Genomic DNA, 15,520 nt, shown 5'->3' with positions numbered 1-15,520 from the left:
CCCAGGGAAGTGGTCACAGCACCAGCCTGACGGAGTTCAATAAGTATTTGGACAATGCACTCAGGCACAGGGTGTGACTCTTGGAGTGTCCTGCACCATACCAGGAATTGGATTCAGTTATCATTGTGTGTCCCTTCCAAGCCAGATTATCCTGTGCTTCTGTAGTAGTTTAAAGAATAAACTGTCAAGAGAAGACAACATTACAGTTCCACAAAGGAGTTCAAGGTTATTTTTCTGAATGGTCATAAAAGAAATTGAGCCACCTTTATGTTCCACACCAAAACAATCATTCTCTGCATATGATTAAGAAATAATGTAGATAATATTCCTGTTCTGTAGTATTCTGAAAACAGTTTCAGTTCCTAAAGGAATTTTACACTGAGTATTTTACACTGAGTTTCAAACACCCTCTGCAAACACAGTACATTTTTTTTCTATTACATACACACAAAAAATCTCTAAAAGCATCACCCAGAAGTTTTCAACTGTCCCATACATATATATCCACACCAAACCATCCTACTGTCACTCCACAATGCTTTGGGGAAAAGGGATTTCATTAGAATCTTAATGGATACCAGGTCATCACAGGATGTCACAGAAGCGTGAGAGCAAAAGCATGTGTGTGTGATGCTGGGAGATGGAAGATGAGCGTATATTTTTTTTAAATCAATTTGATAGGAGTGAAACAAAAGGGAAGTGAAACATAATGAAGATCACCTTTAAAGAATTTTATACAGATCAACATCTAGCCATCTTAAGTATGTCAAAAACTTATCACTCTGTACTTTTACACAACCCAAGAGTTTTCTTTAATGCAATGTTTTTAATGTTATCTGAGGAGAAAAGGGTTATGGAAACAATTCTTTCCATCTGCCTCTTGATCCTTCAAGTTCTGGAAGCTCTGTTATTTGTGAACTGTCACTGAAATTGGCTACAGCATCAGAAGTAAGACATTTCATTAAAATTAGCAGCAAAAATTGACAGACCAACACTTAACACCATCACAGAGATAAGGGACACTGAAATCTGCCCAAAGTCACAGATACCTTCTCAGTCTGTACATCTAGACTAGAAAACAGAACTGTAGCTCTGCAATATATTTTTCAAGTATATTCTCATACAACCACAGGAAAAGTTGCAGTTTCAGTATTAACAGGAAAGTGTATTTAAGATACTCAGTCAGTGCAGGAAAATAGGCCAGCTTTATCACAAACTACTTGAATGGGGTAATGAAAATCCACCACTCAGTTTTCATTATTTATTTCCCAAGACTTTATTTACCCATAGAACCTATGCAGTGCTATCATATGGAGTTGCACATTACTTTAAGAAATTGAGAAAGCAATTCTCACAATTTAGAGTATTAGGAGCTAAAGTTGCCTTGTCTAAATTTGGGATTGATAAAGCCAATTTATTAATAATTATTAAAATACACTGAAATTCTGAGAAACTAGTGAATTTAACAGACTCAAGTTACATCCCCAATCAACTACTAACAAGGCCCAGCAATTTATATACAATTTTAGACACCTCGAGCAATACATATTTTTACTATTTAAAGTGGAAAAATTACAGTATTTCATCTATATAGCCATTTATGTTCCTGTATACATCTGCCTTATGTCCCTTCTGAGGGCCTAGAAAAAGTACAGAATAAATGTTCCATGTGAAACCAACAGCTCCCTTTCAGGGTTCAACATGCTAACTCACCACTTCCCAGAAGAAAACAGACATGCTCCACCAGCCAAATGCTTTCAAGGCACCTCTGAGTCCCCAGCTACAGCACTGAGAAGGCATTGCTAGCCTAACAATAAAACCATAAATTCTCACCAGTTTTTTCCTCTATCCTCCTTCAGCATTACAATCCTACCCACAAACACAAAGCGCATTACTCTCTTTTACACTCTTCTATGCTTCAGAAGTAGACTTTAGGTCATTAATCACTGCATGGATTGATAGAGCATCATTTAATTTGTGTTCCACTTTACCACATTACACAAACACACATTCAGGTAAGCGAGGCTGGCTTCCTGACTGCCCAAGATGCACCAACTACCAGGTCCAGCAACGCATTAAGAGACAGTTTATTATTCTTACTGTATATTACTAAGTATACAGATCACAAGCAGGGAAAATTCGAGATTCCTCAGTTAGCAAAACTCTAATTCTCTTCTTCTAGAGCTGATAAACCTCACAAGTCACAAACAACAATTTATTACGCTTAAGGAAGTAGGGTTGACTGCTGCTGTTTCTTAATAAAACAAAATATTACTGATTCTGTTACTTGTATATTAAGGTTCTTGAAAATAAAGTACTTTATCCCATGAAAGCACATGTACCATGCCAACAGTCAGCATTACACACGCAGGAATGGACACATTCCATGGAGAGCATAGGTACACACTGGGTCTTCTTGCCACCTGCTGGACAAAATCCTACTTGCACTAACTTGTTTCTGGGTTCACCACTCATTCGGAGGGGCTAATTTGTTACCTTAGGCAATCAATCCCTCATGATTATATTAGAAGAAAAATAACTGTTGCAGAAGAAAACCAAATTTTCAAATAAGGTACTTAAAGAGTTAATCAATTCCTCTTTCAGTGACTGAACACACAGAAGAAGGTTCACAACAGACATGCCAGCTTCATCCATTTTCCCTTTTCCATAAAATACTGTGTTTCTTCCTCCATCAAAAGGCACAGCTATATCATCAATTTAAAAAAGGCAGTGAGCCCCCCAATTCTCTACATCTTCCATAATTACACAATAACATAAAAGAAATTTCTTTCTGAAAAGACAGGCATATTGTGAGTACAGTCTGCATCTCTCATGGGTCACCTTCCAACAAGAACTGAGATACACATATAATGTTCTCCCTTTTTTCAAAAGATGCTGAACTATTTGTCTCAGTATCTCCCCAAAGAAAGCCTAACATCAAACATACAGAAGCTACACAATTTTTAATCTTAGAATTTGAAGTGCCACACATATAGCTATGTTTTCAGAGAACAAATAAAAACCCCTCTGAGTTGAGGCTTTTCTAACAATCAGCTCAGTGGAATATTTCACATTCTGTAAATGGAAAAAAACACTAAATTCTTAAAAAAATAAAAAATTCATGGCAAAATAGTAATAGCAATTACATTCAGAATAATCCCTGTTAGACATTCAGAAGTTTGATTCTCAAGTGAAATCAGTAGTAGGCAAGCTTCACTCCAACCAAAATTATCAAACTTTGGCATGGTTAAGTTCTTCTTTTGAGATCACTCTGAAAAATGATGCATCCAGTCTCCTTTATTTTGATGTTCCATTTTCCTTTTTAGAAGCCTTTAATCTCAACACTTGCAATAATGCAGTGTTTTCTCAATAAGATAATATATTAATGTACTTTCTCTTAAGGACACATAATTCTTCTTAATGTGTTTTGGCTGTTTCTTCCACTATAGGATTCAATACTTTCCACTGTACGTGGTCCAGCTGCTTCACAAAAACACTCTCCTTCATAAGAGAGCAATAGTTAAGCCTTTCAACATTCAAATTGATTCAGAATATAGTTTACCTTGTGGAAGTCTTGACTCCCTATGGACAGAAATTCCATTACAAATCAGCAAAATAAGGAAGTCTGGAATAAAAGGGAACATTCTCCTAATGATCGCTAATTGCAATCACATATTTAATAGGTAGAGGACATATAACAAGCACACCAAAAAGATTTATTCACAGTTACAGCTTTCTGGAAAAGCAACTTCATGCTAGGGATGTTTGTTCAGGATATGCTCTTGCTAGAAAGAAAAATTTTTATGAGAATAATGAAATACACTGAGATCCAACTCCACTTCACTGTAGGCTGGTTCTCTTACTTAAATTGATTTTTTTCTCCCTCATTTACAGCAGGCAATCTCATAAAACTTTGTTTCTTACCACCTTCATCCTAACAGATCACAAAAGAAATCTGTGATCAGCCAAGCGTATATTATTACTATGAAATTATTCCATGCTTACAAAGCCAACCATCATTTCTGAATTTAACTGACCAAATCCTGAGTATTTTCCATTGTACCATATAATCACAGCTATTCCACAATGATCAAGAGGTTAAATGCATGCATGAGAGAGTAGCAGTTAACCAATCTCCTATTATATCTCCCTATTATATATTTAGGTCAAGTTGACATTAGGTCAACTTCAGCACTTACCTAGTTTCTTAATCTCTGCAACACCATGAAGGAAAATTCTTAATAGATGCAATGATCTTACTGTACTATTACTTTATTAAAAATCTGATAAAATTGGATAGAGACATATGCACCACAATTGGGCACACAGTGATAAAAGAAAAAAAAAACAAACAATACTTTCAAACTTTACTGAGATGACAACAGAGTTGATGCTAAAAATCGTCAGTCCATTGTGGCAGGGTACAGAAGAGGTAAGCAAACGCAATGCCTATTTCACACCAGTGAAGCCAGAACAATTTAAATCACCATTTATCAGAACAAGGGAGAGACTGCAAGAATACTAACAGGTATGCTATGGTAAAAAATACTGAAGTCCACATTCCCACCTGCCTCCACAGGACAAAAGTGCATTTTACAGTAACACATCTCGTGTCACATGAATGTACAAGAAAGTCTGACTAAAATAGAGAGTTACAAATACCCAGCAGCATGTGTCAAAGCCAACTGTGGTGGTCAACCCACTTAAAGTTTCAGGTCAGTAAAACAGCAGTCGCTTTTAAACCTAAAACTCTAAGAGATAAGAAGTAGCAATGCACCATCCAACATAAAAGTACTATGTGTTTCAGAAAAATTCTTGCTAGATACCTTTGCTTTGTGGAACTGTCATGGTTTGACACTGGCGCGATGCCAGCGCCCCCATGAAAATATACTTTTTAAAATAATTGTTGTGAGATGTGATCAGGAACAGAGCAGAGCAGGCCCAAACTTAGTAACTAAGGAAAGAACTTTATTAAACTACTACTACTAGGAAAACTACAAACATTAAATCCTGGATGAAGACTTCCCAAAACACCCCTCCTCCTCCCACTTAATTTCTAAACAAACTTAACAGTGAGACACCACCCAGGATCTTAATCAAGTTGCCACCCTTCAGATATTCAAACACTCAGTCTTTCAAGGGAGACAGGAGTCTCTCCTGTGCCACAGACCCCCCCCAGGAAACACAATTGCCACCCTTGTGTTTCCATGTCACACATGGCGACTGCCCAGAGAAAATCTGCCATGGTGACACTCTCCTTTCCATGTCACAGTGCTCTCACCACCGGGCATGGACAGACTGCTCATAGGGCTCCTTTAAGGATGCTTTGCCATGGACCAAAAGAGACAACAGTTCAGTTTCTCATTTTGGGACTACAGTCCCCCGCCATTTTCCCCTGGGGCTGAGGGTCCAAGAACAGAGGTCCTCTTCTCCTCTTCTTCTTCCTTGAAGATAGAGGGCTTCTCCACACCTTCTCTTTACTCCTCTGCTGGTGATCACTGAAACAGGTCTCTTGGCACACCAACGCACCACCCTAAGTGCAGCTTCTGTTAGGAGAATTTGGTTCAGTCTATGGCTAACAAGAGAAGTCCAGCCACAAGCCACTCCATCATCTCCTTCCAACTCGAAAATTTCTTTTTCCATCATCTCGGATCCCAGACTGTCTCTCTTCTACTTCAAATCAAGGAGGAGTAATATTTTACAAAGCCTTCATTTTTCAGGAAAGGGTTAAAAGTTCAGACTCCCTGGACGGCTGATATCTCTGCCCAGCAGCCGACTCTCAAGGCCAAGGCTGGGCGCCTTCCCCCCCCCCGCTCCTTCTCCTCCGCGCCGGCAAAGTTACAGGTACTGTCCGGACTCTCTATCTCTTCCCTCTGGGGGGGGGGGATGACAAAGACATCTCCACTTCTTTCCACCCTTCTGTCCACAGGAGCTGGCTCGGTTCCAGTCCTTCTACCCCTCGGCTCACCTCGACCAGGCCTCATGGCTTCCCCTCCCCCACCCAGCCCCATGGCTGGGCAGGGGAGGTCTGCACAGCACCTTGACCGGAACCAAAGAGAGCGAGCTCTTGGGAGTTCTTGCTTTTAACCCCCTGTGTTCTCAGAGGCGTATCCCTATCTTCAGTGGTCACTTCAGGTGCCAATATCCAAACTTGACCACTGATTGGTTTGACCCAACTTCCTGAAGAAAAAAAAATCACTTCCATGTCAAACCACGACAGGAACTTAAAAAAAATAATAAATCAATGAGGAAGAATGTTTATTCCCATCAGAGATCTGGAAAAACTACATTTCCCCACTTTGCTCCAGTGCCTGTAAGTCAGCAGTGTCATTCAATTCAGTTTGAGTCTCTTTGTTTTGAGAGTGACAGCTATCATCAGAACCACGGGAGTACTTCAGATTGAGGAGTGAGAGATATTGTTTCTTAATATGCCAACTAACAGATAATGAATTTGCAGTAGTCTGCTTTTTGTGACCAGAGGGAACAGAAGATAGTATGGAACAGGAGACAGCATTATGGTTAAATTTTCCTCAATCCTTCCAAATGCCAGTCAATTTTCCAGTTTCTTCCTGCTCTTCATGTCCTTTATAACCTCTTTATCCCCCTTCCATTTCCACACCTATAAATCTTTTAAGGAGTTGCAGAACCTTTCAATCTAAGGCCAAAGAAGTTCAACACTATATTCTTGAGTTTTATCTCTTGTTAATCACAGATTATCATTTTATGCAGTTATCCTCTAAGTAAAGTCCAACAAACAAGCCAAGAAATTTTTACTCCCAGAAAGGCATCTAAACTTCAAACACTATAAATGATTACACATTGATTTCTTCTGGTCATATAATTTACTGTGAAATATCACTACTTCTTTGTCTCTCATGTGGCCAATTCTACCTGGGTGAAAAGTTCACAGCCTCACTTTGGTAACACTTCCCACTTTTCCCACTTTCTAAGTCATACTGGCAACACAATTCTAGATGACATTTTATGATAACCGTCACTAACACCACACACAGACAACTCAAACATTACAGCAGACAAGAATAAGCCTTAATTCAGAGCCACTACTAACACACAATCAGAAGCTACAGCTCATCACCTCTGATGAACTATGATGCACTGTATTTAACCTAGCTCACATGATCTCAACTGTGTGAGTTCTACACTAGAAGAACAAAAACATCCTCAGCCAACAAAAATTTTACCAGCCCTGGATTCTTGATTATCTAAAACTAGAAACTGGTCCTAGTGAGCCTTTTCACCATTCATGGTAAGTCTCTCATGAAGGAAGAAGACTCTTATATGGGACATCTGGAAAACAGAAGCATGGTACTCATGCAAAACAGGGATATATTGCTTAGCTCCTACATGTATTTGTTCTCTCCTCATTCTGTACCATTAATAAGATATAGAAGAGGGTTATACCTACATTCAGCTCTAATAAACTGTGCAACATCTCCTTTCATTTCTCTCTCATGCTCAGTACATCCTGACAGCTGGAAGCTAACTGAGGCTGATGGGAAGTGACCTACTTCACCACAAAGGGGGTATTTTTGAAAAGCACACTGCATATGTATATGCATAGGCCTTTTTAACCTAGGTTAGTCTTCTCTGAGAGATTATTATTTTACCTACTTTTTCCATTATTCTCTAACTAATGATAATTTGCAGCACAAGCTGTGTTCTCAGTTCTGAGAAATCACAAGCACTCGCTGGGAGAAATGTCAACCCCAGCCATCACCATATCTGTATTTTATCCACACCCAAGAAAAAGCAAGAATAGTATAAGAATTAATAAAGCCACTAGTTTTAATCAGATGACTTAGGAAAGGATTCAATATCTAGAATTCTGTCAAGCAGCTGCATCTATGGTTTTGTTCTATATTCAAGTATACCATATTTTGAAAACAATGATAGAGACAAGTAGAGATACATTTGTATTTATGGAAGAGAATATCCAGTCACCAACTTATTGCATCAGCCTGTCAAAGTATTATAGTTTCACAGCTCTGGACCAGGTCTACTCCAGCCTTTCGCTGTGTACAAATACAAAGCTTATAGGCATGTCTATGATGATGCATGTTCGCCCCCCTCTTGCTACTACTAAATTAGATCTATCTACTGGATTAGAACTGCAATTAAGTATTTGTTAAAAGGCAAATACAGACAAAGAACTATGAATGCAAATACATATTCATGGGTAAGGAATTAATGGAATAAAATACACAAGGAAGAACAACTCTCTAGTCTTAAAAGTTAGAAGCAAGTGAAGCACAGAAAACCTGCTATCATTACTTGATAATTTTAGCATTTCATAGGAATAAAACGTCACATTTTAAAAAGATTTTCAGTAATTACTCTTAGATGTTATGCTTATTTTAAGTTAAATAAGAATATGATTTTCAACTTTATACAGTGGTTTAGCATTCAAGCGATTTCCTCAGTTCAGACTCTGTTTCTGAAGTCTAGCTAACTATTTTGGGGAGATTAGAGATAACAAACCAAGATTAGCTACTTTGGCAATTTCTATTATATAGTTTTTGTGCTTCTCACAAGTGCCATCGTTGTACTTGCGCTGCATTAACTGTCAGACTATTAATTACCTGCTCCCACTCAAGCATTGAAAACCTGAATCCCTGGACAGAAAGAACTAAAACTTAAAGCAACCCAAGTTTCAGATGCAGTTTCCTTTTGCTTTCAAGGAAGTTTACTTAAAAAGAAGTTCAGCTACACCTGATATTCATCATATAAAACTGAACACAGACAATTAGTGATTTGAAAAATTTCCTACAATTCCAAATAAAACATTTAAATAGAAGTCTTTTTTTTAAATTACGTGGGTTGGCTAAGCACAATTGATGTTGTCATTTGCTTATCTAACCAATTAGTGCTTCCAAAGAATATATTTTATTTGTTAGCTATCATTTATTATCTATGCTGTAATTTTGCAGCTTCTCAGACAACAAATGGCTGTCTTACATCTGGGGAATAAAACACACAAAAGGGTGTTGGTGTGCTGTTTGAATACATGCAATTACTGGTAGTTAAGTCTAATTAGCATAATTAGTTTTGAAACAGTTCCCATAATAACTGTCAACATTATGTCAATTTAGCTGAAGTTAATGGCATATTTAACAAAGACACACTTACTCATTTTCAGTATTATACTATTTAAAAGAGAGGAAGAGGCAAAGCTCTTTCTGAAGAAGTATTACTGTTTTTTTTATAGACACTGAACATTTCTTATGTTTTTTCCTTTCAGCAATCCAACTTATAAACAAGTACTTTATATAATTAGCCCCCTCCAGTTTCCATAAGACCATTCTTACAAATTAACACTGATAAAATGGCAATAAAAAGCAACTGAAGTACAGATGTTTGCAAATTCAGTCTTCTGTTGTTTTGGGGAAGGCAGTTTGCAGGGGCATGCCTGGTTTGGAAGGGGGAAGAAATCAAGAGGTAAATCCTGTAAAATACAAAGTAAGTAGTATGCTAAAAAGTAGCAAACGTTTCCAGTCATACCTAGACAAAACATCCCTCCACTGTTTAGTAGGAAAGGGCATAAAGCATTCACAATGGCCAGTTTTACTGCTTTTCTAGTTTTGATGTTACTAGAAATTATTTCCAAGTACTAAAAGATCATCCATTATTAAACTAATAGTCATTTCATTGGCATCTTTCACATTTCCATGAAGAAACCATATGCTTTTCAGAGTCTAATTTACTTCATGCTGTATACTTATCTCACACAAGAGAAGCAATAGCCAACTTAAGCTTAATACTTGCCATAAAGCTGCAATCACAAGTCCAGTCTTGACTGAATTTAAAAGCCAACTGCATCACAATCTACATGTTTAATTTGAGGATCTTTGTTATAGTGTATTTTTATTATGTGAATATTTCATAGAGCAAGTAACCATAATGTACTCTTGAAATATGCTGTCCCAGAAAGCTCTCTGGACTGTGAGAATCAGAAACCTTTCTTGTGGCACAAAGGATTTTTTTTATTAATATAAAACAGATAAACAAAATGAAAGACTTACTGCTCCTGAAAGCAAGAAATTACTATTTTTTTTAATTAGGAAAAAACCACCATACAGTCAAACAAGCAATAAATCAATAAAAACCGTAACAGGAGTTTGACAATAAACCATGACAAAGACAAATATGAAAAAAAAATTCCCAATTAATTTGTGCAAATCAATTGCCTTTCATCTAAACATTTATCATTATGTATCATAGACACTTTATGTTCAGGTTTCCATTGCATTTATAAAGGAAGCTAACTAGAAAATGTTAAAATCAAGAATTTCATTGAATCTGTGTCCCACAATATACCTTTATGCCTATAAAACAGTAATTAATTGCTCAATTTCAGACTTGTTATCATAACTTTAAGCATATCAGCTTGTTACAATGAGAATTTAACAAAATTGACTTTATTTCAATTTATTTTGAAGCATTTTCCAAAAATTCTTCTCACAGTAATAAATGGAAAAGTCAAAACAGTAAGTCGACAAACAATATTTGAAAATACTTATGGAGTGGCAGGGGACTGGTAGAGAACAGGTGAATGACCCCTAAACTTTGGACACTGAATGAGGCAGCAACTTCATGTTAACTCCCAATCCATTCTTCTCTGAAAAGGTGCCTGAAGTCGAGTGACATGACTGACAGCCTACAGTGCAAGGAATCAGATAAACTAGCTCTACCACAGTTTTCCTACACTCCTGCAAAACTCAGCATTGAGATGCACACTGAATCACCTTCCAGGAGCATCTATAACTGACCGTGGAGAGGAAGAGACGGACCAGAATAACATGACCCGTAAAAACATCCTAAAGCAGAACCACTCCTCAACTCAGCTTTCCCTTTCTATTCAGTGTTGAAGACATTCCGCATCATTTTCCTAATGTTTTTAAGTCCACACTAATTCTCTGTGCAGACTCCCATTGTCTGTTTCACCACCACAGGATCTGTCTGTCATGAACAGTTCGAAATGCTCATGACAGAAATTGAAGAGTAGAACGACTACAATTTAGCTGCCTCTGAATGGAGGGGAGACCCCACTGCAGTCCCAACTTCCTCGGGAGGGGAAGAGGACAGGCAGGCATTGATCTCTTAGCTCTGGTGAGCAGTGACAGGACCTAAGGGAATGGCCTGGAGTTGTATCAGGGGAGGTTTAGGTTGGATATTAGGAAAAGTTTCTTCACCCAGAAAATGGCTGGGCACTGGAACAGGCTCCCCAGGGAAGTGGTCACAGCACCAGCCTGACAGAGTTCAAGAAGTGTTTGGACAATGGTCTCAGGCACATGATGTGATTTATGGGGTTGTTCTCTGCAGGGCCAAGAGCTGGACTTTATGATCTTTTTGAGTCCCCTCCGACTCAGATTATTCTGTGATTCTATGAATTAAAGGTCCATATCAAATCCAATACACTACCCACTAATCACAAAATCAGCCTTCTCCTATACATCTTTAAACCAGTTCTGCAGGTCTACACAGAAACCATATTTTTAATTTATAGTCCAACTGCCTATACTACAGGAGTGAATCATGCATAGGTATTGAACTCTACCTAAAGCAACACCTACAGCCCATTTTTAATCAATATTCTGTAAAAAAATCTATCATTTCCCACAGAAGGGTTTTACACCTGTGAACCAGTGCGAGATTTTGAGAATTTTTAATAAATTATTGACAGACCAAGAAAAAAAATACATTTTATATACCATGTTTGCAATTGCACTAAACACTAGCATGTATCTTTGACCTGTTCACTTGTCATTCTTGTCTATATTGGCTCATAATCACTACTCAGTCAGATCCAGATCAGCTGAGTATCAACTCAAGTGAGAATGACCAATTCTAGTAAAAGATAATAACAGGTTAATTATTTTTCAGATGAGCGAGACAATACATTTAAAGTAATTTCAACTCAAACTGTGAACAGCTATATGAAAATTCTTCATAAAAATCTCTTCTACATAAGGGTAAACTCTCTCCTAGATATGATTAAAAGCTCCAATTACTACAATCTAACAACAGGCTTCCCAAATTCAATTCGCCAAATCATGGAATCAAGGGGAAAAGTATGCAAGGAAAGGGAGTGATCCCTAACTTAAGGCCCCTTTTAAGCAAAGACCAAAGTCCTTCAAAAGCCTGACAGCAAAATATTTGTCAAAGGAGGCTTGAAAAAAGCTCTGCCTATTTGACACTAACATTAACCTCTTTAGAAGGCAAGTCTGATCAGCAGTTCCAGATAAGAAATAAATACTTCTGAGAAACCTGCACCTCCACCCTGTGCACAATCTTCTGAGAAACCTGCACTTCCACCCTTTGCACAATCTGCTCAGATCTGCTTAGACGGTTCTTGCCTGCTTTTGCACCAGCATGAAAGAAACTGCAGTCAGGCACAGATAAAAGATGTAGATAGACAGGAAGGAAGAAGTCTGTGGCAGATAGATATGCCATAAAACTATATAGGTGATGAGTTAAAGGGCCTTAAGGAAGCAAGGCTCCACTGAATTTTTCATTAGTCTATTTTTTATGACCATTTAAAGTCCTTATTGTCAAAATGGTGCTGCATCTTCCTCTAGTTTAAGCATCACAGCAAAACAAAAACACAATATTGCTAGCAGCATGCCCCCTATTAGCTGTGCAGATAGAAACAAACCATCAAACAGCAACACAGCCCTTTTTAAATTCAATTAATTTGGAAGAAATAATGTTTTATTCTCAAACAGAGAAAAGAAGAAAAAATGTGTGTTTAATGTAACTTGAATTCATTTCTGACCATTCATCTATTTTCTTTTTCATTTCAATTATACATAATCCAAATACTTCATTCACAACTAGCAAAATACATAGATTGACACTTAATTTCCTGGAAAATATTAGGGATCAAAGCATAGAACTTCCAATAGAATGAAGTGTTTGCAGTAAGTGTGGAGTCCAAAAAGCCGTATCTGCCCTAAAGAGCCATAAACAGCACCACCACCACCAAGCAAAATCCAGAATTTGATTTATAAGTGAAGATTTGTGGCATTTGAAGTAAAATGCTACTTCAGACCGATCATGGAGAAAACCATCATCTATCAATATCATAAGAAAAAGCATCATGGTGATATCTGTTCATCATTAGCTGACCGTAGCCGGCTTCAGCCTGAATATTGTGTTTAAAAAATCCAAAACAAATCACAAAATAACCTTCCCCTAGAAAGCAGATACGGATCAACAAAGTTTTAATGACCAGCTAAAGGCAAGAGAGACAAAGCATTAATAATTTTTTTTCTTTCTTTATAAAAGTAACATATTACCACAACTCTTTGAAGAAAAGTATAAGCTAGTACACAGGGCCCTGCCTTAAACTTTAACACTTCTTAAGATATTACTATACAGAAACACAAAGCAGTAAAATAGAAGCTTGAAACCAAAAAGCTGAAAGTTCAAGTGTATGATGCATCTCTGTCCCTTTCTCTTCCCTTATACTTTTATCCAAAAGACTTCATTAAACACTTGCTTCACACATCTATGTCCTCATGAGGACTAAGTACTTCCAGAAGTGGAAACAGACATTGATAGAAAAGAATGCTCAGGAGAAAGAACAGTTGCCGTCTATAGCATGCCCTTTTTTTAAGAAAAGAAACCATTTAAATGCAAGCAGCTGTATTAATGCAACATTCAGCTCAGGCTTTATGCAAAATCCAGTAACCCAATTCAGAGTTACTGCTACCATAAATGTTATTCAGCTGCACTCAACATATTAAGTAATGTTGTGTGTAGGCATGCACTAGGTACTTCAAAAATGCAGCGTAAGGAGGAGAGATTAGTCTGGAAATAGACCCTGGTTTAATCCCCATCCTCCCACCAACAGACATAGAGATAAAATTTTTTTGGTACAATTCTAGCCTTGAAAAAATGTTACTCACCAAACTAGCAGTGAGTGAAGGTGCTGACTGTCCAAATGTTTGGTAGCGCATCCGAACAAGATTAGTGGTTTCTATAGGCTGCCACATCTGCTGTCCAGTTGCACTGGGAAGCAAGTATTTGCCTGTCAAGTTCAGAAAGAGTGAGTTAAAATACGAGAGGTTGCAGTTGAGGCAATGCAATGGAAAGTTTACTGTAACACTCTTGCCACTGTGAAACATCATTCACTGCAGTCCTGACCAGAGCTGATTCCAAAAGAATTGCTGCCATTCACTTGCTAGTCCTTCAGATCATATTTCTACTAGATACAATTCTGTTCTCAAAACTGTACCTTTTTCCTACATAGAAACATATTTAAAGCAACAAGAGATGCAAACATCTAGAATGCTAGTTCTGAAACTTAAACTCTGAAAGCTAGTCAAAAATGAAAACAAGAAAAATGTATTAAGAAACATTCCTCTATTTACCCCTTGAAGGAATAAGGTTCTGAGTCTGAGGGACAAAGTGAGATTTATTGGAATAAGACACTTACCATGTGGACAATCACACAATTTTGTGTGTGAAGACTATTCTGCTTCTATTCCAGAATTCCCCATAATCTACCTAATACGTATCACTCTGTTCCCAAGGATCTTTATCCAGTGTCCCAAGTAAGGGGAGATAGATGACCAAGGTGTAGGCCAGCCATTCCTTAGGAGTGCTCACATGGGGCTCTAAGTGCCTGTGCTCTCCACTCAATGGTGTCACTTCACTGTGGGCAGGAAACCACAAGCCCAGGGCCACACAGGGTCACAGGGCCACCCTCCCCATCACAGTGACACCACTCAATCAGGATCGCCTCCCTACAGGTACTAATGAGGCAGACCACATCTCCTGCTCATGAAGTCTGAGCTACAAACTAGCAGCAAGGAGAATATTCAGGGAATTATACTAAGATGACAAGCATGTATCAATACTGTTAATTTCTGCTTACTTTCAGCCACTGTCAAAAAACAGGACAACAAGCCAGATACTGGTCTTAGCAATATAACCATGTTAAGTTCTTACTTACCTCTGCAAACTGTGCAGAAGTGAGACAACCACATTACTAAAGCAACTATTTTCTCTTGGAAGACCAACAAGCTGATGCAAAGCAACAATTCAGAATTTTACTTTTAATCAAATCTCAGTTTAAAAACACAATGCAAGACCTTGACTGAACAGATCAAATGAAAAACATCTCCAAACCACATGGGCTAAACATTTCTTTCCTGAAATTATTAAACCCCACCTCGTTAATCTTGTCATCTCAGACAGCTATGTAGTGGCTATGTGCACGACCACGACCACTGACACAGGATATGTACCCTGGTAAATCAGCACAGGTTTGCCAAGAAATCAAAAGCCTCAGCTTCATCATTTTATTTTAACAGCAGATCCACAGAGAGTTGCTGAGGTCCCTGGGAAGTGACTGTCTTGGAAGCTAGAAGTTCCCAAGCAGCAGCAGAGCATAGTCTTTTAACGCTTTCCAATTAGTCTTCCAAATGTGCTATTGTTCTTTGTTACATTGGTAAAGCGGAACCCATAAACATTTTTGCACACAATTTGCTAACAG

At 38.0% G+C, this 15,520-nt stretch overlaps 1 protein-coding gene across 4 annotated transcripts in view; it reads right to left on the bottom strand.

Moving 5' to 3' along the window:
- MAST4 (microtubule associated serine/threonine kinase family member 4) overlaps positions 1–15,520 on the bottom strand; it is a 288,832-nt gene that overhangs the window by 192,114 nt on the left and 81,198 nt on the right. For all 4 annotated transcript variants that reach the window (XM_068175824.1, XM_068175825.1, XM_068175826.1 and 1 more), the window contains exon 3: positions 13,929–14,050. In XM_068175824.1, the coding sequence (XP_068031925.1) occupies positions 13,929–14,050 (122 nt within the window). The remainder of the gene's footprint in view (positions 1–13,928; positions 14,051–15,520) is intronic.

This window comes from Anomalospiza imberbis, chromosome Z (genome assembly GCF_031753505.1).
Source record: "Anomalospiza imberbis isolate Cuckoo-Finch-1a 21T00152 chromosome Z, ASM3175350v1, whole genome shotgun sequence".
NCBI classification, from domain to species: domain Eukaryota; kingdom Metazoa; phylum Chordata; class Aves; order Passeriformes; family Viduidae; genus Anomalospiza; species Anomalospiza imberbis.
Note: the sequence above shows the minus strand (reverse complement) of the source record. Positions and strands in the feature narration are given on the sequence as shown.